This window comes from Chinchilla lanigera, unplaced genomic scaffold (genome assembly GCF_000276665.1).
Source record: "Chinchilla lanigera isolate Chin_1 unplaced genomic scaffold, ChiLan1.0 scaffold00034, whole genome shotgun sequence".
Taxonomy (NCBI): domain Eukaryota; kingdom Metazoa; phylum Chordata; class Mammalia; order Rodentia; family Chinchillidae; genus Chinchilla; species Chinchilla lanigera.
In genome coordinates, this window is record NW_004955435.1 from 11,380,502 (window position 1) to 11,407,623 (window position 27,122).

General features: G+C 38.1%; 1 protein-coding gene across 1 annotated transcript in view; it reads right to left on the reverse strand.

Annotated features, from left to right (window-relative positions):
* Positions 1-27,122, reverse strand: part of Vav3 (vav 3 guanine nucleotide exchange factor) — a 272,134-nt gene that overhangs the window by 53,592 nt on the left and 191,420 nt on the right. The window contains exon 19 of the mRNA XM_013516527.1: positions 5,478-5,614. Within this exon, the coding sequence (XP_013371981.1) occupies positions 5,478-5,614 (137 nt within the window). The remainder of the gene's footprint in view (positions 1-5,477; positions 5,615-27,122) is intronic.

The following is a 27,122-nucleotide window of genomic DNA, read 5'->3' on the forward strand; positions in this document are numbered from 1 at the left end:
AAAAAAAAAAAAAAAAAAAAAAAAAAAAAAATCAGCTTATGGGGGGCTGGGGATTTAGCTCAGCAGCAAAGCGCCTGCCTTGCAAGCGCAAGGTCGTGAGTTCGGTTCCCGGTACCGGAGAAAAAAAAACCAAAAAAAAAAAAAATCAGCTTATGAGTAGAAGTGCTCAGACAGCTTCAGTAATGTTCTCCGTCTGTGGTACAGTGTTATTTTGGTGGTCTCCAGTGGACCAGACCTCCTGCTACTAAGTTAGTATGATCCCCTCTCCTGCTTCAGCTGCTTGAACTTCTAGAAAGCTGTTTTTACTTCTAGAAAGCTACAGAAGCAGTTCTGCCCCTGTTCTGGACATAAAGCTTACAAAGACCTGGCAGCATCTACTTTTACACTCCAAGGAGGAAGTGGCCGTTAAGATGTCTAACTGTCCTGAGACCGCCATGCTGTACAGAAAACTCAAGAGTCACTGAAGCAGTCAGTGTAGTAGACGGTGTCCGCTGAATTCCCAGACTAGGGCAGCCCTGCTGCCAGTGCCGCAAATGAGGCCATTCTGAAGCTTACTGCTGTTCCAGCACCCCCGCCAATATCAAGCTGTGCTGAAGAACCATCTTACCAACCCATGGCATAAATACAAAACTGAAACACAAATTTGATGGAGGTGAATCAAACCTATGAAACTGGGCTCCTTAATTAGCATAAAGAAACATACCTCCTTATATAACACAAAAGCCCTGCTCCCCATCCTTGAAAAGCAGAAACTTTAGGAGAGCAGTGTGAGATGAACCACAGATAGCATGACTACAGAAGGGGCTTCAGTAGAACATAGTAGTTAAAAGCTTGGACTTGGGGTCAGGGATTTCTAGGTTTAATTCCCTGCTCTGCAAAGTTACTAGGTGGCTGTGAGGAGGCTACTAAACCTCATATAGAAAATGAAAATTTTATTTTATTTTATTCCAGTTTGCTCCCATATAAAATGAAAACAATAACCGTCTATTTTATAAAATTTTCATTAGCATCACATGAACTCAACCTTGTACATAAAATGTATAATGAATATCAGTTGCTGCTTTTGTTGTTATTATTATAAAAATGATTTTTTCCTAATAACGGGTAGGGGGAATAGAGTGGATAGGAGACAAAATTTCACATAAGTGGCCCTAAGTTAATACCATGGAATAGTAGGTACGGGTGAGATCTAAAGTCAAGACAAATAGGAAAAGATAGGATTCTGAAATTGCCAAATACCTCCATTAGAAATAAGAGAAGCGAATTCAGCGTCGTGAGAAAGAAGGCACTGAAAGACATCAATAAGAAATTACACAAACCTCTTATATTTGAAGTGGTATGGGAGATGGCTGTAGGGGATAAATTCCAGAGGGGACATCCATTAGAAGGTGCCTGAAGAGACAGGCAGATGGTAACCCAGGATAGCGTGCAACAGAAATCTCAGAGTGGAGGTAGAGAAAAATAAATACAATGAGAGCAATTTAGAAGATACAGTGCGAGCAGCAGATGACTAAATGTGTGGAGAAGGGTGCGTGAGAAGGAAGATTTAATACACAAGAATTGCATGCTTGACCATAAGAAGATGGATGGATCAAGTGGTTATGTCAGCGGTCAGGCAGGACCCTGAACACTTGAACAACACCATCAACTGCTTTTCCCTAAGTAACACTAGCAGAATATCCACCCCTGAAGAGCAAGTTAAGTTGGATACACAGTTTTCAAGTACACAGAACATTCATCATCAGAGAACATTTTTGGGGCCATAAAATAATTCTCAATAAATTTAAAATGATTCAGGTCATGTAAATATATTCTCATGCTATGGAATTAAATTAGAAATTAAGAACATATGAGGAAACAGGTATGTCTATCCTGATTTAAACAAAATATAGCATGCATGGAAACAGCACATGTTAATATTTATTAATTTTTATTAATTAATTATATTAATTTTATATATTAATTAGATATTGTATATATAATTTTTATGTTTCTATGCACCAGGTAAAAAGAAATTTAATTTTAAAAATTAAGAATAGAGATATGTTTGGAAAGTGTCAAATTGTTTAAAAATTACATACCATACTTGGAAAGGGAAATTACAAAGCACTTTGCACTGACTGAAAAAAGAAAGCACAACATGACAGAATTTTCGTAGGTAGCAAAAGTAGTATATTTAGAAATTTATGGAGAAATTTACTGCCTATATGAGAAAAAGATAGGACAATACTGAAACCAATGTGAAAAAAAAGAAAACTTTAAGACAATAGAAAAAGAAGAATAAATTAAACCCGAGCTAAAGAGAAGCAATAAGGATCCAGGCAGAAATCATGCTATAGGAAAAAAAGAATAGAACCAGTCAACCAGCAAAGCGGATTCCCTGGACAGATCAATGAAACTCACAGCTGCCTAGTCAGATGGGTGCACGGAGGCGCAAGGACACACGTTACCAGTATCGGGAATGAGAGCAAGAAAACCACTGAGACTACAGACGTTAAAGGGATAATGAAGGAATACAATGGGCAACTTTAGACTGCTAAGTTTGAAAATATAATCAAAATACATGGACTCCATGAGAAACAGCAATTATTAAAACTCACTCAAGAAGAAACAGATAATCTAGATAGCTCTATATTTACTAAATACATTGAATTCGTAGTTTAAAGAAATGTTTCTAACAAGGAAACTGAAGTCCTAGACAGCTTCTCTAGTAAATTCTATGAAACTTTCCAGGAAGAAAATAATTCTAGAAAATCTCATTCACAAATCTGAAGAGGAAAGCAATAATATCCAATTCATTCTTTGAGTATGACATTATTATCCAAACCAGACAAACACACTGCGAGAAAATGAAGTAATACACATGATAATATTGTGTTGTTACCAACTGGGACTTATCCCAGGAAAGCAAGATTGTTTTAATATATGAGAATCAATTAAATTCACCATTTAGTAAACTAAAAAAATAATCATTTCAAATGACAAAATCCAACACCATCAACTGATAAAAACTCTCAGCAAGCTAGAACTAGAAAAGTCTTGAAGTTAATAAAGGCCATCTATTAAACTACTGCTAACATCATACTTAATACTAAAGGACTTAATGTTCTCCCTTCATATCAGGAATAAGCCAAGAATATGCCTCATAATAACTGCAGCATGATCCATTAACAAATCAGACCATACCAAAAAAAAATACTTCTATGTATAGCATTATTATGAGAATAAAAATACAAGCTACAGATTAAAAGAAAATATGTTGAAATGGCCTATTTGATAAAGGACAGGTACCCAAAATATATAAAAACTCTCAAAATTCAATTATACGAAAATATAACTTATTAAAACCTTCATTAAATACTGGAATAAGTACTTCACTATTGAAGGTACATGGATGGTAATACGCATGTGAAGATGCTCACCATTATTAGCTGTTAGGAAAATGCAAATCAATACCATAGAGATACAACTATGTATCTGTTAAAATGAAAAAAAAAAAAAAAGACTGACATTACATAGTGTTGGCAAACTTATGGAGCACCTAGAATTCTATTTAGCTGGTAGAAAGGTAACATGGTGCAGCGAATTTGAAAAACAGTTTGATAATTTCTCAAAATTTAATTGTGTATCTAGGTATGATCCACTCATTCCCCCCTTAATATTTACATAAGAAAAATGAAAGTATGCGTTCATATAAAGACTTTACTGAATGTTCATAAAAGCTTTATTTGCAGTAGTCAAAAACTGACAGCATCAAGCAGTTCATCAACAAGCTAATGGGTAAACAAATCGGGCTAGATAATCAGCAATAAAAAGAACTAACACTACACACAGCAGCAGGGCTAAACCGTAGGATAATCATGTTGACTGAAAGACATAAAAAGAATAAATACTATTTGACACAGTATACAAAATTCTAAACAGGGAAAACTCCTCCACAGACTGAAAGCAGAACAACTGTCTCAGGGTCGGACGTGTGGGCACTGGTAAGGGCCAGAGGGAGGGCTAACATGGGACAGAGAAAAATGGGACGGATGGATGTTCGTTATCTTGATTGTAGTAATGGCTTCACTGGTATACACACTGGTCAAAATTTATCATACAGTATAGTGCATATATAAACAAGTTTTTGTATATCTCAAAATTGCTTTTAAAAAGTGGCACTACTGATCCAGTAACAGTTGTTTCTACAGAAAAGTAGGTTCTATGTGAATCAGAGGGAAGAACCTGAGCACAAACCACCTCCTGAACAAGCTTAGCTTTGGAGGAGATGAGGGATCCTCACAGAACCAGAAGAAGGCTGAGTTATATGTGCTTTAAGATGAGAACAGTTTGAATATATTTATAAGCTACAGAAAGACATCAGGGTAGAGAATGAACTTGAAAATTTGGGATGGAAAATTCAAGAATAAAGCCAACTCTCGAGTAAGAGAAACATTATGAGTAGAAATGCAAGCATGCTCTGTAGTTAGGCCGGCAGATTTGAGAGTGTAGAATTCAGTATTATTCTTTCTCTTTCTTTCAGAGAAAGATGGGGTCTGAGAGGAGCAGTACACATAAGAACAATGTTGAGGCGCTAGAAATGTCTTTGGCTCCAGCTGTTGAAATGGTGGTCGGGCATTCACGTTCCAGCCAGGAGCATCTTACATAACAAGACAGCAGACAGGACAGTAGTACTAAGCAAATAAAGTGTGTAAGTCATGGTATCCTACAGTCTTGTGCTGTCTCTCCCTTTTACCCTCATGCCATCTCATTCATGTGCCAATCATTCTGCCGATCTTCACCTACTTTTTCCTCAGTGCACAATGGATATTTAACAAATCTTCTAATTTTTCTGGAAAATAGTTCTAACATATGCTAGAAAATAGAGAATTATTTAATGAACAGCAGTGTTTTGTTACTCAGCTTTATCAAATCCTAACATAATACCATATTTATCTCCATTTTAAGAATGCTTAAATCAACTATAGGCTTACTGGTCAAGAGAGACTTTATCACCGGCAAAATTAACATAATCATTTACTTTTTTACATTTCTTCTATTTGATGAATAATATCTAGATTACCTCTGAGAACTTCAGGTACTGTTGGTAGGCAAGAAGTCAAATATGGCCAAAAGCACCACCAGCAAGCTAATTAGGTAGTTTCCCTGAAGTGAATTGTTAATATACTAAAGCCATGCAAATGAGATCATACCCACAGGTACTAGATTCAGAAAAAGATGCTCTGGCAAAGTATGAAATTTTAATAAAAATGATAATTATGACTCACAGCACTGATACTTTTTCTTTAGCATTCTAACGATCATTGCCATTTCGGCATGCTACATACGGGGAAGGGTAATAATAAAAAACACCCCCCCATCATGTAAGACTCTGAATCTGAAAGCATTTAATCAGTGTTCTAAAGACCAGAACTTTTATTTTTGTGCTATAATAAGTCATCCATTAAAAAGAAAAATAATAACTTGGACTGTACCTGCCAAAACACACTGTGTGCGTCTCCTCTCAGAAGTTCAACAGTATCCCCTGCCTGGATATGTAGCGGGGGTCCTTCATGAAGAGCTGGGGGTGGTGTTCCAGTATAGTTCCTAATGACCTGCATTTTTGGCAAACCTGAAAATAAGCAACACAAGCTTTAGAGCTGGGAAAGCAATGATGTGTGAAGTCTATAAAAAAAAACAGTTATTATTATTAACATTAAAAAGTTTTAATCACACCTGGTCCAAGTAGACATCTGAAGTAATTCCAATGGAATGCTTTTCAGCTTTTTTATTATTTGAGATGGTAATGCAGTAAGACACGTATTTATCCCCTGATCCCTTACGTATTTTTCCTCTCCTTGCCTCCAATCTCTTTTTAGTTGAAAAAATATTTCTCTTTCAGCTGACGCCTGCTTCATATAAAACACATCACGTACAGTTTAATGGAAAAGAATCAATTTTTTCATCAACTCTATCCTTTCTGCCTGTTACTTTCCTCTTGGGCACCGGCTGATTTCATCACTAAGGAGGCTCACCCTTTCTGTGTATGTAGCACACTGACCAGTATAAGGCTCATATCTTAAGGTTATCTTTGTAATTCAAAAGCAAAACGGTGATGGATGCGCCACCGCAATACTGAAGACATTTATATGGAGAAGCTCTTCAGGCTCAAATTTAGGCTTGCAAAACAGACCCAATAAAAGGAATACGTCTGAGGCAATAGCATCAACAATATTTGAAATCCAGATCCACCCCTTCTCTTGGTAGTTCTCTGAATGTGCAATGAAGGCCTCAGTTCAATATTTCGTTTTTAAGAACAGTAGCTTCAATTGCACACAGGCCTAATTGCACCCATACTGGTCACAAACGGACAACGTCACAGCCACTTTTTCATTCAGGAGTGAGACTGCCCCCTCCTAAGAGACAGATCACCTAAAAGCACAGTATTTGCTGCCCACGGAGGGACTTGTGCCATTGCTTAGCACACTTCAGGAATTTCTATTCTGACGACTGACTGTGGTGACAGGATCGCAGGGCGCCACGAAGCAAAGAAAAGAGGACGAACCACTCATCTGGTTCTAGAGCTCTGAGTTACCTAGAAAGGACCTTGATAGCTTCATGACATGCTCCAGCAAAAAATCAATAAGGTCTTCAAAGTTCTTTCAACACCCCCTGGGGCGTTGCTACAAAGAAGACTGGAAGTCACACTCAGCTCTTCCTCATCAATCCAGTGGATCGCAAGGCAGAGGACTGCCAACCACTGCGCCGTTCACCCCAATTCAGCAGCGGTGTCTGGGGAGGTGTGCTGTGATTGCCGCTCTCCCGTTTCCAGTTCTTGCATCACTGACCCTGGAGGGATGACTTTACCCCACATCCTCCGTGGAACATTTCCTTGCTGATATTACAAGTGGCTCCCTCTCACTGACGGCAGACTTGCCCTTCCTCCAAACAGCAGCTGACAAGAGGACCTTGGCACAGAGGACCTTTATTAGACTTTTTCTTCCATACACAGGACAACCGACTTAAAAACTCAAGAGATGAAAGAGGACAAAGCAGAACTGTTCAGAGTTCTGGTCTGCACGGCCGTTTTTCCATGGTTAGGGGTCAGAGTTGTGGTTAGCCTCCATTTTACTGAGTATTTCTAGGGCATGGAATGTATTTCATCTGTCAGTCTCCTTGCGCAATTTTGGTTTTAGGTCAATTTTTAAATAGAGAACGAAGGCAAGAAAGAAGAGTCTTTAAACACGAAATAGCTCACATGGCCGCATATACCATGACCGGTAAAGTTTTTTCAACACGCCCAAGTTAGTTGCACTCAAGAAGAAATAATTGAAAATTCATAGAATGTTTAGGAAGATTTTAACTTTGAGGACACTTCCTTGCCCAGGTATGTATTAGAGATTATAACATGGAAATGCCCAGGCTGCACGTGAAGCTGTAGGATGTCAAGCACACAGGCAGGTGAATGCTGCTCCTATCTTTTTAGATGGACTGGAACGTTTCCACACATGGCCTCGTAAAATCATAACAGTTAAGATGGAAAAGTGTACATATATTATTATTATTATAATCTCGTAAGAAATCAGATGCATGCTGCAAAGTAGCAATGATGGACTTTGATTTGATAGTTCTACTTATCCTTATTTTGCATTTACTCTGTCTTCTGTAGTTATCCTTAGCAGCGCACACTAACATAGGTATGTTGCTAATCTCCTTCCTAAAACAAAAAATGTGTGATCCTTGTGAAGCATTGTGGCTTAACCTAGGTAACAGCCAAGAGGACATTGTAATTAGCCTCAAATCACCCACAAGCAACTTGGAAAGTGCAGTGTTTACTAAACACTCATTTGAGTATGATTTGCTTTTGGTTATATACATGAAGGTTATATAGATGAAAGGTTATATAGATGAAAGAATAAAAAGAATGAAAGAAGGGCAGAGCTGAATTCTGATACTTTGCTTCTTGGTCCTGATTCTAGCACATAGGCGGTGTGCTATAACACCGGTGGGATGAATGGTTGCTCTGCACGAGGCCCCTTTGCGTTCCTTCCTTCATAAAAAAGGAACGCGAACATCTCTGTGAACATAATCACATTAACCAAGATTTAAAATGCAATTAAAGTAAGAAGAAAGTGCTGCTGTTTCACACCAGCACTCAACCATCAATGTAGCACTTCACACACTCTACCGCCACAGCAGGCATCTCACTTCACAAATGAGACCAAGAACAGAGAATAAATTAAATGTACTGATGCTCATATTTTGAACAGCCATTTATTGTGGATTTAGTGCAGGTTTTCCTCTCCCCTTGTAATATATGCCTGACGGCTTTAACCTCTGCTTAAAAATGGCTAGGATAGAACATTCACTCCGTGTCCCCATGACAAGCCAGTCATCATGGCACTTATTAACAAGGTTTCCCTGAAACCCACTTAAAACGTTGTGTGTGTGTATAACCTCTCTCCACTGACCTGCCTCCTTCCATCTGGAATTATGCTGAAGAAGTCAGATCTCCCTGCTGTAGATCACAGTTTCAAAATTTGTTCAGACTGAAAATCCCTAGTTCTTTAAAAAAATTTCATTTTTTTCCCTTGGCTATCCATACTTCAAGGCATTCTGAGATGCAAAAATAGCATAAACTGTAAATGTAGAAGTGCAGTTTTCTTCACTGACACTAATTAATCAGAAATAAGTAGCAAAGGTTATCTTTTTTAAATGACCAAAACTATGTATTTCATTATATTATAAATTCATAGCTCATCGCAGAAAGCTGCTTCCTTCTTCTTGGGAAAACACAGACTTAGGACTAGTTTTATTTCTGCCCCACCACACTTACAGTGGATGTGTGGGTATAATTACAGCTCTGCTACCAAGTCTTATCTATATTGCAACTATTCTCATAACCTCAGCATTAAATGAAAAGTGATATGTAATTTCTACATATATATTTGGGTAATCTTGGAAATTCCTGAAACTTTATATAGTCAATTATCTTTATCTAAGGGAATAATGATTAAAATGGCTCAGAGAAAATTAGATCTCTTGCCAGATGGTTAGTGGTTTTGGCTTGTTTTATTCCCTATGACAAATGCTCTGTTGTACACCTAACTATACTCTTAAACTTTAGCTTGGGGACAATTTTGCCCTTTAATTTGTATTCATACTGGTAATTGTCCTTGGGTATTAAATCAGACAAAGTCCCCAAGTCTCCCTTACGCATGAAAGATTAACATCCAGAAGAAATGGCAATATTACAGTGATAATTATACTTCAGAAACAGTCAGAGTTCGGTTAAGTAAAATTAAAGTCACATATAAGTATGTGGAATGCCAAAGTTTCAAGAAAATATACAAATTGTTTTTAATAGGGCTACAGGTAATAAGATTTCCTTTCAAATATGATTTCAATACCACTAAGAGTTTTCTAACTGTTTTTAAATGTTATTAACATTTTTATATTAATAGAAGGTTAAACCTCATTGGAAATTTTGCCAGATATAAACCGTTACACTAATAATTGTAATTTAAATCCTTCAGACTTCAGTGAACGTAACAGTGGCTGGTACCAGTATCAGTCACTGTGTCTTCTAAGCCCGACAAGAAGAGTGACTGCCACAATATAGATTAGTATCTATGAACAATGTTGATATTACTGCCCTAATGCAATGGGCTTCCCTGGGGCAATAATTTAGAGGATGGTGCTGCCTGTGAGATAAATGGGCTGTCAGTAATGTGCTGGCCTTTCACCTCTGGGGTGTAATTTAAAATCTAAACACAGCCATATTAAAAAATAATTAGTTTTACAAAATGTTGGAGGTTGGTTTATCTTGGGAAACTGATCACAAGCATAACATCTTCATTCACTCACTGACTGCGACTCGGGTACCCCACAGTGCTGGGCATGGCCGCTTCAGGACAGGGCAGGGGCAAGGCTCCCGCCCTCAGCCAGCCTTTATTCGGCCCATGAATAGACAGACAGGGAATGTTAAAGCCACAATACATATGGGCAGGGCATCTCGGGCAGTGGTAGCTCTGAAAAGATATTCCTAGCCATAAACATTTTAGAAAATTTTGTTTAATAAGATACCGATACGTGTATTTATTTTTTTATACAAGTTTCCCGGATGTTACTTCCAGGCTATGGTTGGGTTTCAGAATCTCACTCCTGTAGGTGCACGTACAGAGCACTCTGACCAACATCCAGTGTGACCAGAGTTGCTTTTGAGAAAATTACAGTGACATGCTATCTGGCATCCGACCAAAAACACACCCGCTTTAAATGAAAATCTAGGCCCTTCCTCATCCAAGTCCACAATCTCAAGTCCTGACAGCCAGGCTAAGTGCCTCGGATGCTGGGTTTCCCGTGCCCGTCACATCAGAAAAGACTCTTTCCAAGAAAGCGCTGCTCTTTCCCACGCTTGCCGGACTTCCTAGAGGAGCAGAGTCTCCGAGTGGAAACCATCTGCTACCGCAGAAGCAGTTTGGTGAAAAACAGACTAGAGAACTAATTGTTCGAAAGGGAACACTTCCCATCAATGATGTTTAAACATTCTCACCCGGAGAAGTCTACTTTACTTCTATAAACAGCGATGAGTCAAATACAGGAAAGAGACATTGCTCACGTAATAACAGAGAGCAGGCATAGACGCCTTTCGCCAACTTCATAGGCACTGACTAGGCCCTCTTTGGCACTGGCTTGCAGAGTATGAGTGAATCGGGGAAAGTTTTAATAATGCCTTTGGAAGTCTCTTTTTAATCTATTAAAAATTTTTATAGGCTACCAATTATGAAAGAACTATAAAATTTCATATTCATGCAAATTTAACATTTTATTGTATCATGTACGTACATTTTAGTGAAACATAACATCTCTATAAAATCTTTACTTAAGATCAAAGCTCTAGAGGAGACACCACGCATCTGGAAGATCCCCTAGTAAATGACCATGCCTAGGAATGTGAGGAATCCAGTTGGAGAAGCACAGCCCTGGACCATCTCATCCTCTTCTTCAAAGATAGAAAAGAAGGCAAGACACACAACTTCAGATAAGGAGATCATCAGTGTCGGCTGAGCTGGGCTGCCAGCTCGACTGGCTTGAGAGCTGCGTTGGGGATCAGTAAAGCACACTTCTGGGTGTGTCTGTGTGGGTCCTGGAGGCGTGACCTCCTCCCGTCCTATACCTGTCCCTGGCTCGTCCTCTCTGGGCTCCTCCCTTCCGCCCTGCTTCCTGGCTGCCACAAAGCAAGCAGCTTGCTCTACCGCGTCCCTCTGCAGTGACTCTGCCTTGCAGCCAGCCGATTAGACACAAAGGTCTGAAACCAGGAGCTGAGTTTAACTTTTCCTCCTCTACGCTGAGTAAGTCAGGTGTTTGGTCCGAGTGAGGAACAGGTGACTGATACATTAACTCATTTAACTACCTAGTATTCCACTTTATAAAATTAAGAACAGAATGGCAAATAAATAACCTGAAGTCAAACGGCTAGTCAGAAATAGAAATTGAACCAGGACGCTACGTCTGACTCCTAGTTCAGTCCCCTTGCTGGAGGTTAATTATTCTGTGTAACCTACAGGGAAGGAGGCCTCATCACAGCAGACACTTCTTGACAAAATGATGCACATTTCAGTGCAGTCTGAATCCCTGTTGGGGTCTAGTACTACCTTGGGAAGCAGAAAAGGAAGGCCAGAACTCTCCTCCCAGTGGTGAAACACTGAGAACTCCTCAAGATCAACTCAGTTCTAGCAGAAACACAGTAACTCCTAGGTCTGTTTCTAAGAAAGAGCCTCAACAATCTTCAGCTTAATCAAAAACAACTCTACTGGCAATACACAGAACTCTCAGTCCTGACGCACCCACATGCAGCCCCACGGATCTGAGGACAGGTGGCCAAATGGAGCACTAACCACATAAAGTTTGGTAATTTAAACCACATCACCTATGCTTCTAACCCACCCAATGTTTCAGGGAAGAGGATGAAACCAATTGCAGTGGATAGGCTGCATGTGAGACGGCAGGGGCTGAGGCAAAGGCGTGGCGAAATGCTCAGCTCCTCCTGGAGGGTAAGGCAGACCATTAGATGTACTTTCATAGAACAGGAAGACAAGAAGCAAATACCTAGGTCTGCAGGGAGCCGAAGCACTGCTGCTTCCTAAGAAGAAAAGAGGACTGGGGTTACTCGTTTCCAAACTGTTGGTCCAGGAAAATTTCCTTAAAACCTGTTTCATGGAAAGCACCAAGATCCAGAGTGACTGCGGAGGTCCCTGGGCTGGTATAATTACTATCCTAGCATGGACCCTCCTACCTCAAAGGCAAGGAGGCCTGGTTACTATCCTACAATCAAAATGAAACTTTAACGTCTCAGTCACGGAAGGCATCCGAGGGGTAAGGACAGAGTAAAAGCAAACCATTAAGGGCACTTTGCAATAACCTAGTTTTCTTTCTTTGTTCTATGGGCTATGTGTTTATTCAACAAATATTTACATATCATTTATATGCAGGTACTGGGAATACAGCTATAAATAAGGCTACACATGTCCGTCCTCATAAACCTTGTACTTTAGAAGAGAAGAAAATCACAAAGGGAGCAGGAAAATGTGGTAGGATTAGGCATAAGTGTTATAAAGAAGCACTTAGAAAATAAACACTGGACTATCGACTGACTAGGAAATTTGGGGCGAATAAGTGAGAAGAATTTCTTTACAGCAGCCATGGCGAACCTTTCAGAGTTCCCAGTGAGGCAAACAGCCCGCTGAGGTTGGCCACACTGCTGTATAGGAAAGTGAGCGGACCAGGCTGCAGACCGGAGGAAAGGGCCATGGTGGGGGTTAACGGTCAACTGTAAACATGAAGATTCTGAGTCTGGAACAAGGTGACACGAAAAACGACATACATACATAGGACATGCACGTATGAAAGCAAAGGACAAAATTTAAAATGTGTAATATGCAGCCTGCAGGATCTTGCCCATTTCGTTACTTCAGTCCTACACGAATTCTGCTGAATTATTTGAAATGTACTGAACAGGTAAAGTTCTCACTCATGGGTGGCCCTTTCTTCACGGCGTATACTGCTACTGTCTACACACCCATCCTGCACCATACTCATGGGACAGAACAATAAAATGTGGTCTTGCCTGTCACTCCTTGAAGCTCAACTCTCACTCCTGCTATGGTCTGAATATGAGCCTCTCCCCATCCACATGAGGTTTCTTTCTGTTTTTTTCCGGTACCGGGAATCGAACTCACGACCTTGCGCTTGCCAGGCAGGCATTGTGCTGCTGACCTAAATCCCCAGCCCATCCCTAATTCTCAATCTGATGGCATTAGATGGTGGTCCTTTTGGGAAGCGATTAGGTTCAAGCATGAAGCTGGGTGAATGAGGTCAATGCCCTGATAGTAGACCCTGGGGAGCTCCCTCACCCCTTCTGCAGTGTGAGGACCCAGAGGACAGCAGGTTACAAGGCAGGAAGTGGGGGCTCACCAGACACAGAATCAGCGGACACCTGACTTTGGATTTCTCAGCCTCTGGAACTATCAAAAACAAATTTCTGTTATTTATAAGCTACCTAGTGTACGGTATTCTGCTGTAGCTGCCCAAATGGAATCACACATCTGTCGCATTCCCTTACACACACTTTTATAAACATACAAGCTTACTGCTTTAAAACCACCTATTAAACCCAAATTATTTTTCAGCTCATATAAAATGTATGTACCAGACCACAAGCACCTTTCTATACACGGTCTTAGTGCAGAGTTTATAGACTCCAGATTGCTCACCTCGTTGACAAAGATTGTATTCTTCAATTCAATGAACTTTGTAGAGGAAGAGCCACTGCTCACCTCCCCTCAAAGGCCACCCTTCCAAATCCAAGCAGCCACAAACCTGATTACATGTCCACAATTTCTCTCTAAACAAACCATTTCTTCTCATTTTCTTTTTTATGCTCCAGCTCGAACACTGTCTTTCTAACTGGCCTTCTCTCATCTGTTCTTACAATGCTTGACCATTCTGCACATAGAAGCCTGGAGTTTTACAAAATATAAGTTATATAATAACAATCTCCTATTTTAAGGTGCTCCTCACTGCACTTGAAAGTAAATCTGAGTTCCCCGCCACTGGCTATAGGACTATATTTTCTAGCCCTGATAAATCTCTCCGCTGTCCAGTTCCGGACTTGCTCACTATTTTTAGTTCCATTGACCCTTCTTATAGCTGCGTATGCATGCTGAGCAAGTATATCTGGCCAAGCCAATCTACATTGTAGGTCTGTAATTCATGTAGTCATCTCTTTACAAGTTTCCTCTTTTCATTTTTTATATATTTGTATTCCTAAACTTGTATGATAAACAGTAGTTTAAAAATCAAATTTTAAAATATTCAGTTTTGATAGGTACTACGTAAGTTAGACACTATATAACTAGTTTGATTGTAGATTGTTTCCAATTATTTGTGCTTTTACTCCAATCAAAATTCTTCACATAACTAAAATTTTGCCTAAAATTAGTTTCAATATGCAAAAATGCTAATATATCTCTTCAAAGTCCTTAATTAATGATTTTCTTAAGAACTTCCACTCATCCTGAATACGCTGTAAGATGACTTGTATCATGTACAATGAAACAAAGAAAAGAACAACTTTTCCTATATACTCAGTTGTTTGCTTGTTTTTCTCTATTCTCATTTCTTTTGACCTTCTCTTTCCTCTGATACACCTGCTTGAACAGAGGAACGCATATTTAGATGCACTCCCAAAAGATTCAGATTTAGTCAGACAGTTTATTGATTTGTAAGTTAAAATGAAGAGCACGTGCAATTGGTATTCTTGGCTGGCAAAGTTTCAGAGAAAGCAAATAACCCTGGACCATCACCTTGATGTGCTGATTTTTTTAAGAAGCTAAGGAACCTGTAGGTGACAGGCCAGCTATCAAATATCTGCATGATAATGCACATAAATAAGCAATCTCTTTACCCTTCCCTTGAAGAGTCTCCTAAAATAAACTTCTGACCCAGGACACAAAGAAACAGAACAGCAGGTCCTCTTCATAAAATGGTGGTTTGTGGTACTAAAATGGCATTGCACTGAAAATAATAACTTAGAAGGGATTTCAATCAGTTCAGTTTTTGAAATCTTTTATGAGTCCACTTGGAATTCTGAAGATACAATACCATTACAATATCCAACTGGTAACTCTGGGGTTATGTAACTATTTTTCTCCTTAACCTTTTCTGAAGTGAAAAAAGAATGTGTCGATGAGAACATTTATGTACAATATAGATTCATACATGAGCAAAGTATAAAATTCATCAGTGTAAAATAAAGTGAATGTATAACTATAACTAAGAACCAGCTATGTTTAATAGGGGGAGACCAGCTTTAATGTGCTTTAATGTAGTAAAGTTTTCCTTTAAATTCACTCTCACTCAGGCCAAAGATCAACAACCAACATATCTACTTAAGCATCTACTGCCTAAAATGGAGTAAAAAAATTGGCCCTTTCTCAGGAATAGTTTCTTTTTAAACATTGTCTATGATGAGAGTGAAAGGTAACAGAAGTCATGCTCATTTTTGAAAAAATACTGTCCTGATGATGGAAATGCTATATATTAGTATGGAATATTGTCAGTATTGAAAGGATTCTTAGGATAATTTAGTAAAATAACTTCATAACATGTGAAACAAATGAAATCCAGGTGCATATGGTCAGCTAAACACATATGTTATATTCTTTCCAACAGTACTATCATCTAGGAAGTGTAGATTTCTGGTTGGAAAAAAAATAAAGAAAAGTCATTCATGTCTTTCATGATTTTTTTTCATATTTTAATATCTGGTAAATAAATCATTACTCTTTCCAAACAAAAGTGGTAAAGAATCATATTCAAAATTTTCAGAATGTTAAGTTTTATAAGAAGCAATAGATCCTCAGGACTATGCTGAGAAGTTCACAGATATCTTCTTTATATCCTTGGGATTAGTATGTTGAGCATATATATTCTGCCTCCTTCCTACAAAGTTGATTGGAATTACTCAAATTTTAAGATACTGTATTTGCTCATAAGCTTTTGTCATTTACAATTTTTCAATTTAACATATTTGAAATATGAGTAGAATACCGATTTAAGGAATGGTTTGAGTATTTCTTTGTCCTTCAAAACTTCATTTTTCCCTGTCCCAACAACTGGAAAACTATTACTTCTTCCCTGACCTTCCTTATTTTTCTTTCCTTATCTTCCTTATGACTTGCCTAATTATCACTCTCATTTTAGGCTTCCCATATTTTTCTTATGCAAACAGCTTCTTTCGTCATCCTTAAATATCAAAATTATGTTATGACTTCAGCTTGTTCAAATGTTAACATAATAAGGTACTTAAATGGTTACATATACACTTCCTTCTAATCTAAAAAGTAATAATGAAGTGGCACCTACATTTTAAGGGTATAATAAACATATAAAAGTATTTATTAAAATATAAACTATGACTACAAAGAAAATTGCATATGCTAAAATAGTAAGAAATTGTGCTCTGAAATTATGAATCATCTGGAAATCAGTTATAGTTGCGACAGCAGGGCAGGGTTGTACCTAGAAAAGACATGCTGAAATAGAACTTGCAGCTCTGCCTTTTTTATTGAAGTATCAGTGGCATTCGCCACAAAGCTCTCGTGCAATTACAGTTTACAAAAGCACCTGAATATAACACAGGACATACTAATGTGGTACATAAATTCTAAACCGAACTACTGATTTCTCACTGACTTCCTTCACTATGAAAACCTGCTGAATCCCAAATGACCTTTTCTGAGTCTGATAATTTCACTGACATTTTTCTTGCTCTTCAGTTAAGACAAACTCTTCTGGACAATGGACAAAACTTCTCCTAATTTGCTAATTTAATTCTTTTCCAGAGTCCACCCCTCACAGAAGTGCATTGAGTACCGTGGGTGGAACCATGGAATTGGCTGGCGTGGCCTACTTTTGAATTATGAAAATGGCAGTTTTCTATAATTTAACTATGTGCCAAGTAATAAATGAAGTCATAGCAGAAAGGTTCAAGTACGCTGAAGGTGGACCAAAAGTGGATGCAATTCTGTTTAGCAAAGAATATTTCACATAAATATCTACTTGGAGCAAAACTACATAATTAGTAACTCACTGTCCAATAAATTCCATAAGTACGTGCTGACGTAAGAAAGCCTCTTGATGTTTGTGGGACCTTAAACCTCTTTGGTAAAATAAAAGAAAACACGGAGTACCTGTGGAGCAAGTCTGGGAAGCTGCACAGTGATAGAAAATTGCTGTGGAGAGTTGCATTTTTTAAAACTTTCTGTTTTGTTCTTTTTTTTTGGTGGAGAGTTGTAGAACAAGGGATGCGTCCTTGAGACCTACCAGTGAAAAAGTTTTTAAACGAAAGGCTTTTCCTGTAAGTAGCATTAAAAGTGAACGTGAGGCTTCAGAGTCTTTAAAGGGCTTCTAAGTGTATCCATGTAATAATAGTGTTTTACCATCAACTTCCTTTGTTCTAGTTACTGTAACTTACAAGTGTTTCATAACATAGGTTTGTTAATTTTGTTTATCTAAACCATTAATTTTGGTTTTGTTGTATGTGATCAAGTAAAATGTGAGTAACATGCAACAGTAAGAATTAATGAATAGTTATCTGAACCAGAAAGAAGTGCCATAGAGGACCGATAACTATCTTTAGGTGAGACGAGTCTAACCCCTTTATCACAACCACATTCAGTTCTTCCATTTACTTTTAATTTCTAAGAAATACATTTAAGGAATTTTTCATGTTTTCATTTTTAAGACTTTTATAAGACTAGTTGAAATACCAACCTACAAGATTTGTGAAAATGTGAGAAGAACTCACTTTCTAGTCAGAGTAAACACACTGCACTTTTAAAAATACGTGAGCTCAAATATTGTACATCCTTCAAGATGTTATCAATTGGTTATTGTACTGTATAGCCTTTAACAACTCTTTGTAAATTTTAACTCATTTTAGTTGACTTCCATTACTACTTACATAGGAACTGATTTTTATGGATATGGTAGAAGAAATGTGCTGTATTTTGATAAAATTCACTGGTACTGTGTTGTAATCTCAAAAAAAAAAAAAAAACAGCTTCTTTAAGACAATTCCTGGTGTTCCCATTATTCTGTCGATTTTTAAATATTAATTTTGGCTTTTTAAAGTGGTCACATTCTTGTTTTATTAATTTAAAATTTCCATCATATTCCACTTTTTATTAGAAATATATAAAATAATTTTAAAGAACCAAGATTATAATTTTGAAAAAGGAATTAAGACTCACAGAAGAATTGATTCTTTAGTGACCTACTTTTAAATTCATTATCTACATATTATATTGAAACATTACAAGTGTAACGGCACTAACATTTTCTTCTATTCTAGTTAATTTTAAAGTATTGTAATATTCTACAGCACTTAGAATTAAAGTTTGTTATCAAGAATAGTAATACATGATACAATATAAGAAGAAAAAGGAGGAAAAAGGTTTTGTACTTAATAGCTAAAATTTTTTTTCCAAAATATTGGAAAATTAAAATTAAAAGACAAGAACTTTTGTTTGAATCTCTGTTATGGTAGCAACCAATTTTCAAAATTTGTTATACTAATGTAAATCTTTTGAGAAAATGGAGAAGACAATTGTAGGAGTTTTTTTCCCCTGCCTAACTGCAGAGAATTTTATTTTATGTTCTCTTGAGCAAACTGTAGTTAAAGCCTGTGCTTTTAACTGACTTTGGCAAGTATTATGTGGCAAATTTTCAAAACCAAAATTGCCTTCTTTTAATAATATTTAAAAATTCTTACCCAAAGCAGTTAAATTTTTACCAGTGAAAATTATATTGATCAAAGTAATTTATTCAGTATTGAATTAGTGACACAAGGTAGTTTTATGCTGATAAAGAATCATCAGTTCATTGAATCAATGATCTTCTAAAATTATATATTTATCTTCTAAATATTTTTCTGATCTCTTTGGATTGTTCTTGAACACGTGCATATACTTGAAAAATTCCTTGGAATACAAACTGAATTTGCAGTACTTTAGAATTCCTCTTTTCTCTTCTGTAAAAAAAAAATTACCTCTATATAACAAAAATATATTTTACCCTGTTTAAAAAAAAATCACAAAATAATTCTTTATCTTTACAGACTAATTCATTGATATTTGTTTTGCTAACCCCTAGCACAATGCTAGGCATATGATTTTAAAAATCGGTACAATGAACGATTTAATTATAAGGAGAAATTTTTATTTTATGAGAGACTAATGTGAATTTTTAAGCCTACACTTGTGAGACAACCTACTGTTTCTTTTCCCTATTATCTTCAAAAGATTTGAGAAGTTAAGACATTTGTTTCTAAAATCACTTCGGCTTAACCACTAAGAAATATAAAGTGTGACTCCACTGTTTTACTATGTTTAACTACACAACCAAAGGGAAATTAAACACAATTTTATAAAAGTCCAGACTGTTCACCTGGGCAACTGAAGGTGTGCATTATTTCTCACATTCTAAGCAATGTGCAGAGAGCATTTCCTCTAATAGATGCACTCATATGCCATTTTTCTTGTCTATCAGACGTGCCAGTCTCCCCACACACTTCCATTTCAGAGTTTTAGGTTTTTTTTGTCTTTTGGAGACAGGATCTTGCTGTGCAGTTCAGGCTGGCCTTGAGCTCACTTTGTAGCCCAGGCTGGTCTTGAACTTGCAATGATCCTCCTGCCTCAGCCTCCTGAGTGCTAGAATTACAGCCATGCGCCACCACAGACTTCCAAATTGGTATTTTTTTTTTCTAGCTCCCAAATAGAAAGATGTCCATAAAATACACATCTTGTTTCTGTTAAATTTTACCTATAGACATGATTTTCCACAAAGCTGAAATAATAGGTTTGAAATCGGTTTGAAAGTTACAAGCATCTTCCCTTGGACACCATGTTTTAGAGTACACAGATGTTTAAAATCTTCTTCTACGAGTTTCATCAGTGCCTTGACTACCTCTGGGATGTTGGATTTGATCATGAAGCACTCTAGGTATCTGAGATGCAATGCTAAGTCATAGAGCACTCTTCCTCAGAGATTATGCCTTATAGCAGACAGAGAGCTTCACGGGTCCTCACACTCTGATCATTCTGTGGCAGGACAGCCAAGTTGCTGTGGAAGCACTGAGCATGGACACCAAGACCAGCAAGATCAGAAGCTTCAAAGAAAACAGATTCAAAGTGAGAACTAATGTAGAGCAGAGATCAGCCAGACATAGAGAAGGGGACCTATCGGCAACACATTTAAGAAGGCATCAATCTACGTCAGGGCAGCTTGGTCTAGACCGGTGGTGGCAAACCTATGGCTTGAGCACCGCAGTGTCACTGAAAGCTCTCAAAGGTCTGCCATGAGCGACTAGGCACTGGCAAAAAGATTAGCTCACATGTTGGGCCATAGAAATTGGCCTGATTAGCTCGCAGATGGCCAGGGAGCAGGAGGCTGCAGACAGCGTAGAGAACGAGGTATTTGAATATAGTGTTTTAGAAACAGAACAACTCTGGGTGATGATGAGGCCACATGGTTATGGGGCTGAGGGCTGAAAAAGAATAGGGAGAGAAGTCGCTAGAGGTGAAGAAGAAGTGAGGAGGCTCAGGCTCGAAGGCGTTACAGTGCAATGTGAAGCCGCCCAGCTGGAAGGCAGTGGGACCTTTGTGTTTCTGTCTAGACAGAGCAGTCTACACGGCAAGGCGGTACAGGGTAATCATGAAGAACACAGCAGTGTGTCGAAGAGGCCTAAGGATGAATCCTCTAAGCACTTCATTTTCAAGTCTAGCAAAGGGGACACTTGATACTATTGATGAGGTTTTTTCTTGCAATACTTATGTATGAACACAATGCCTGGTACATGATCAGGATCAATTGACACTTATCCGGTCAGTGGGTCTACTAAGCTGTTTCTTTTTTTCTATAGTAATTATTTATATTAACCTAATTTGCTTAATTGAAAATGTTTCCATACCTCAAAATTTACAAAATATAAGAAAAAATTACATAGCGATCATAATCCTAAGCAATCTCAGCACAAAATATTTTCTTTCATTTTTACCATAACTACTAAAAGTGACAGCAATTAAAACTGCAGAGGCAAAGAAATAAACCACTGGGAGAGATTAGAGGGCCCAGAAACCAGTCTTTGATGAATAAGGACTGAAATGTGAAAAATAAAATTGCAAAGCCATTAAAAGACAATATATGAAACTATCTTTGTTATGTTAGAGAAGAACTGCTTCAATGGGAAACAAAAAGCACATAATAAAACAGAATAAATTTGTCTCCACTAAAATTTATAATTCTAAAAAAGCAATCTTAAAAAGCATGCAATTAAAATAACTAAAAGACTGGTGTCCAAAATATATAAAGAGCTCCTAAAAATGGGAAGAAAAGGAAATGGAAAACCCAATAGAAAACAAATGTAAGAAGAATATGAGCAGGTATTTCACAGTTAAGAAAAACTGAATCAATCTTGAAGATGAGACCAAATGTTCACTGACTGCTCCTTGTTGTTAGGGGTAAAAATGAAAACAGTGAAATGATGATCTGTACCCTTTATGTGGGTTAAAAACATAAACTAGGGGGCTGAGGATTTAGCTCAGCGGCAAAAGCGCCTGCCTGGCAAGCACAAGGTCGTGAGTTCGGTTCCTGGTACCAGAGAAAAACCAAAAACACCACAAAAAAAAAAAAAAAAAAAAAAAACATAAACTGATTACATTGTATTGATTTTGAGGAAACAGCCTTTTGATTAGGATCTAACAAGAGGTAAAATGTTAATATTTACCCTTAATGGCAGCTACATATACCTCGATTGTGTTATTTTTGGTACGTTTGCAATGTATCACAAAAGTATGTTTTGAATTACAGGCTTATTAATAAAGTGCTACTTTGAAGTTTTAACTTACTTTCAAAGTGATAAAGGTTGTATTTATCATAAATGCCACAATAAACACATGGTATAAGTAGTACTATTTTCAGTAAATAAGGTTAACAAACACAGTAGCTGTACACTGAAATAGCATTGTTGCTTCTCTGACTTTTGCTTACATTCTCACTATTTGATTTTACCTGCGTCTTTTAGACAACATGCAATGAATAACAGGAGACAGTATTCAGGTGTTGATGAGTGTGTGTTCTTACTACACAGAGACGATCGGAGCTCTCTGTGCTGGCTCCAGGGCCCCTTCCTCTCCCTATCTGACCACCTGTGACAGTCGTTCAGAAACGTTCTCAGCAAGTGTCCTCACAGGGGAGAGACCCAGCTAAGGCCACTCCTGCTTGTCAGCTTACCCTCCAACCTCAGCATGGCCTACAACATGTTTTTTTGGCATGACAATCACTTCTGTTTCTTGAATAATTAATGTTAAGACTTCAGTTTAGTAAGCAAAACAATCTAACCAAAGTTAGATCAGGATAGTATAAAGGTGACATTTATGAGCAAATTCCAAATCTATAAAGTTACGGCATGAAGACAAGACTCTGTATTTCTCAGTCATAATTTCAAATTCCATAATCTCCATTCTCTTTGCTTTTCCGTCTTTGGCTATCTCAGGTAATAATGAGTGCGATGAAAGTGAACTGCTAAGAAAAAACTGTTATACACACACATATAATCTTCTTGACATTTTGTTCAGAGAGTTACCTCTGGGGACATATTCCTTTAGACACAACCATGGTTCCTATCACCTTGAACATGTTACTTGTGATCTTGCATGACACCGATGCAGAAGTCAACTGATGCTACACAGAGGGGAGAGTACAGCAAAGCACATGACTCAGTAGAGATGGAGACAAGTTTTTGGCATTCACAGAACACACCTTACGGTGAGATTTCTATTAATGGAAAATGATACAGAGCTAAAACTTACAATAGCTTATCGTTGTTTAGTGATATTTTCAAGTGCTTCAGAGGTATTGTTAACAATGATGTCCAACCCCTTATACATTCAATCATTTTATTAGTAGAGTCACACAAAAAATTGTTAATTAATTGCTATTAGGGCAGCCATAGCACAGAAATATAACTAGAAACTCTATAGCTTAGGTCCTACTTTTGATTTTGGCACAAAATTTATATGAGCATTTCATTAAATGTCATTTTGCCTCAATCCCGCTACTGGGCACAGTTCTGCAATATCTGTCCAATGGAAGAAAATTCCAGTTCAAATAAATGGCCTCTATATGGTAATCTAAGCAACTACACTGAAGATAACAATTTGTGATATATCAGCCACTGTCAATTCCTATCGTTTTGTTCTCAAACCCTGTACCATTTGCATTGTTTTTGCTTTGTTTTATTTTTGTCTATGTTGGTGTTTTGCTATTGTTCTTTTTTTATTATTCTCTTTAAAATAAAAAAATAAAGTCACTAGCATATAAATGTATAACATACAATTATAAAAAATATGGCTAGGAAGCAGAAGGTTTGGTTTGTTGCTTCAAAGCTATATATACCTGGGAAGGGAGAAAGCTATATATACCTGGGAAGGGGGTTATATAAATTTATCAAAGAAATTCTCTTTTGTAAATAAATGGCTACTGGTGCACCTGTTAAAAAGAACAACCGATAGCCAGGCCTCATGGTACACGTCTGTAATCCCAGCTACTGAGACTGATGAGGTTGGGGATCACAGGTTCAAGGCCAACCTGGGCAATTTGGTACTATCCTGTCTCAGAATAAAATATTAAAAGGGCTGGAAATGTAGCTCAGTAGTACAGTGCCCCTGGTTGGGTTCAATTTCCAGTAAAACACACACACACACACACACACACACACACACACACACACACACACACAGTAAAAGAAATAGGAGCCCCATACAAATCTAAGCATGCTATGAATGCCAATGCTTTATAGTATGCAAAATAAAGATCACCTGGGATTCCTAAATTTCTTCTTTAAGGTACTCAAAAGTACTGACATGACCATTCTTCTTATAAGGAAGTGCTTGTATTTTATATAAACTGACCTGTAAGTGTACATGAAGGTAAAATTTTTATATTTTTTAAATAATACTCTTGGACTCTACAGAATGTATCTCAATTTAGTCTTTTTAAAAGAAATACATAGTGAGCTACTACTATGTTACGTTGCAGGAACACACAATTACCAGTATTTTGGTGTTTGCTTCTTTTCATATATGAGTTAAACCTGCAAACGGTTACTCCATTGATCAGATGATAAAGCCACCAATGAGAACCGAAAGGAGAAGGTGAGGGTTAATCTAGACCAGTGATGGCGAAACTTTTAGAGACCAAGTGTCCAGACTGCAATCCCAAACCCACTTATTCATTGCGAAGTGCCAACACCGCCATTAAACATTAATAGTAAGGTTTCAGTTTAGAAAAAACAACTCATACACTTGGCTTGCGTGCTGAGAGGGGGCTCTGCGCGCCTGCCGCAGCGAGCGTGCCATAGCTTTACCACCTCTGATCTGGACTGTTCCCATCCCGCATCTTTACAACCCTAGCCTACTGTAAGAGGGCAAATGATAACCTCTCCAGACATGATAGCTTCCCCAACGCCCACTGTGTGTGAGAGAAAAACCCTCCAAACACTGAAATGAAAGAGGTCTGGCGTCTAAAGGCGTTCCACGGGTAATCTGACTCATGTTTAATGTACTCACTTTTTTCCTCAACCCCCCATTTATTCCCTCCTGTTCCAGTTTCGAGTTGGGACATGTTAAACTCTGTGATGCTTGAGCAAGGGGAATTCCTTTCTTCGCATGTATTTTCCACCTGGTTCTTATTCTTTGAATAACAGCACCCCTTGTGAACACAATGTTCAAGGTGCTACACTTGAAAATTTCTTTTTTGCTGCTTGAGTTATATAATTGTTATTTTCATCTTAATTATCCCAAGTGAGTGGGAAGGCAAGGATTTGGCTTTCTTGGCTTTGAAACGAGATGACTAGAAAAGAAACTAATTCATGCGACAGCTTCTCTAGGCATCCATCTATCTCTTCACAGAAATACACACCAGGCCAAAACAGTGACCAGTGGTCTTACAGCTTCCCTCTCTAAGTGAAGCCTCCTGCATTTCTATTTTTATGAAGCATATTACTAACTATGACTGTGAAGGGAAGGAGACCTTAGGATAACTCTATCTGTTGGTATTTCAACTTTCAGCTTCTGCTTATTCATTTTCTCCTAAAGCATCCATTCAAACCTGGGTTTAACTATTTTCAAAACCCACCATATACTTACTTGGTGGCTAGAAAGGGCATATGGGCTTGCCTTTGCCCTCACAAACTTTAGAGTTCAGCAAATGAGAGCAACTAAACAGGGAATTATTATAAAGCACAGCGGACCTATACAGTACAAAACTCCAAATGCTATGGAAGTGCAAGGCAAGTGGACACGATCTTATCAAATGTTCAGGGACGGGACCTAGAGCTGGGACAAAGCCCAGTTACCAAAAGAGCTTGTTAGCATGACAGTGGTTTAGACAACACTTGATGAAAATTCTTTTCTGTATGACAAAAGACTTTGCAAAATGCTCTTAAATAAGTAATAAAAATACACTGACTTTTAAATAACCTACCAGTTAATTTATGAACATAGTATACTTTCAAATGTTAACTGTAGTAGCTATGATATGAAAAATACTGAAGACAATCTAAATGAATAGCAATAGGGAACCAGTTAAATTAAATACATGGTGCATCTTATAATGCAATAGCGAACTGAAGTATAAATATAATATCATAGACGACTGTTCCATAATATGTGGAATGCTGTTCAAATATCTTGCGGAGGGGGCAAGTCACAAAACAGTGGGGTACCCAGTCAGATCTCGTTTCTGTTTGAAAAGTTCAAAGCAGCACAGAAGCAGCTCTGCAAAGACACATGCCGCAATGTTCGTAATGGTTATAAATTAGGTTTGTGAACTTACGAGAACTTACATTGATTTGAATTTTCTAAGCTTCCTACAGTTAACATCTGTTTCTTCAAGTTTTTGCAGTGACAAGTTTTTGGTTGGTAGTGGTAAGCGAAATCCTCCCGTGATACTCTTATTGCCTAAAAAAGAGGTCCAGAATTCTTCCTACCGTGAACACCACCACCACTGTGCATTGCCCACCACACTGTTCGGCTGCCAGAGCGCCACTGCACTAAGTGCGTTAGCAGGAGCAGCCCCTGAGGGCAGGCTTGGCAAGCGGACGGCACAGCTGCACGAGGAAAAAGGTTTCCTTCCCAGGGAGGATGCTTTTCCATACCAGGCCCTGCAGTGCCTTGAGGAACCCTGAGCGGAGCTCAGTCCCCACATCCCCCTTCAGAGGCATCTTTGCTTGGTGTCCTGCTCATAGCACTGCTCATTCCAGGCCCTCGCGCGTTTCCTCCGCATCATCTTCCCAGCCTTCTCGGGCAGGTACACACCTTTGCCCCAGTGAACCTCCGCAACCTAATTTTTATCCTAGAAACTCTACATTAATATTGTTTCCTTTCCTCTTAAATATCTTAGAGGCTTTACAAGGTCAAACATTACGAATTACTCAGCTGTTTATCCTAAGTGTGGTGCTTTGTACCCAATAAATGCTTGCTGAATAAATAAAACGCTGCATGGATGCTTATCGTTAAAGAATAAAATATTTAAATATAAAAGGCTGCATGAATATTTATCATTAAAATAAAATAAGTCCAGTAAATTTTAACTGTTTCTTGACTAATTTTGCTTGGATCATACTAGGATGTGTAAGGACCATACAGAGCTATTTGGGGTATATAATGAATTCTTATAGATTTACAGTCACCCGTGACCCAGTGAAGGGTGTGCACCTGTGATGGTGAACCTGTGAGAACTTTAGATGAGAACAGCCTGCTGTGGCATGCGTGCCACTGGTTCGCCACCACCAGTCTATACCATACCCATAAGGCTGGAGCCAGTGGCCGGAGGTAAGAACTTAAGAGGCATCTTTCCTGCCTCCCATACTGCTCTCCCTGCTCTATCAGATTTTCCTTTAAAACTTCATTTAGGCATTTGTTGAAAAACTTAAATTGATGCACAACTGATGCTTTCATATACAGCACAGTCTCTCTTTGCGTGACTCTCCCTTCCCGCTCCAGGGATGGAGGACT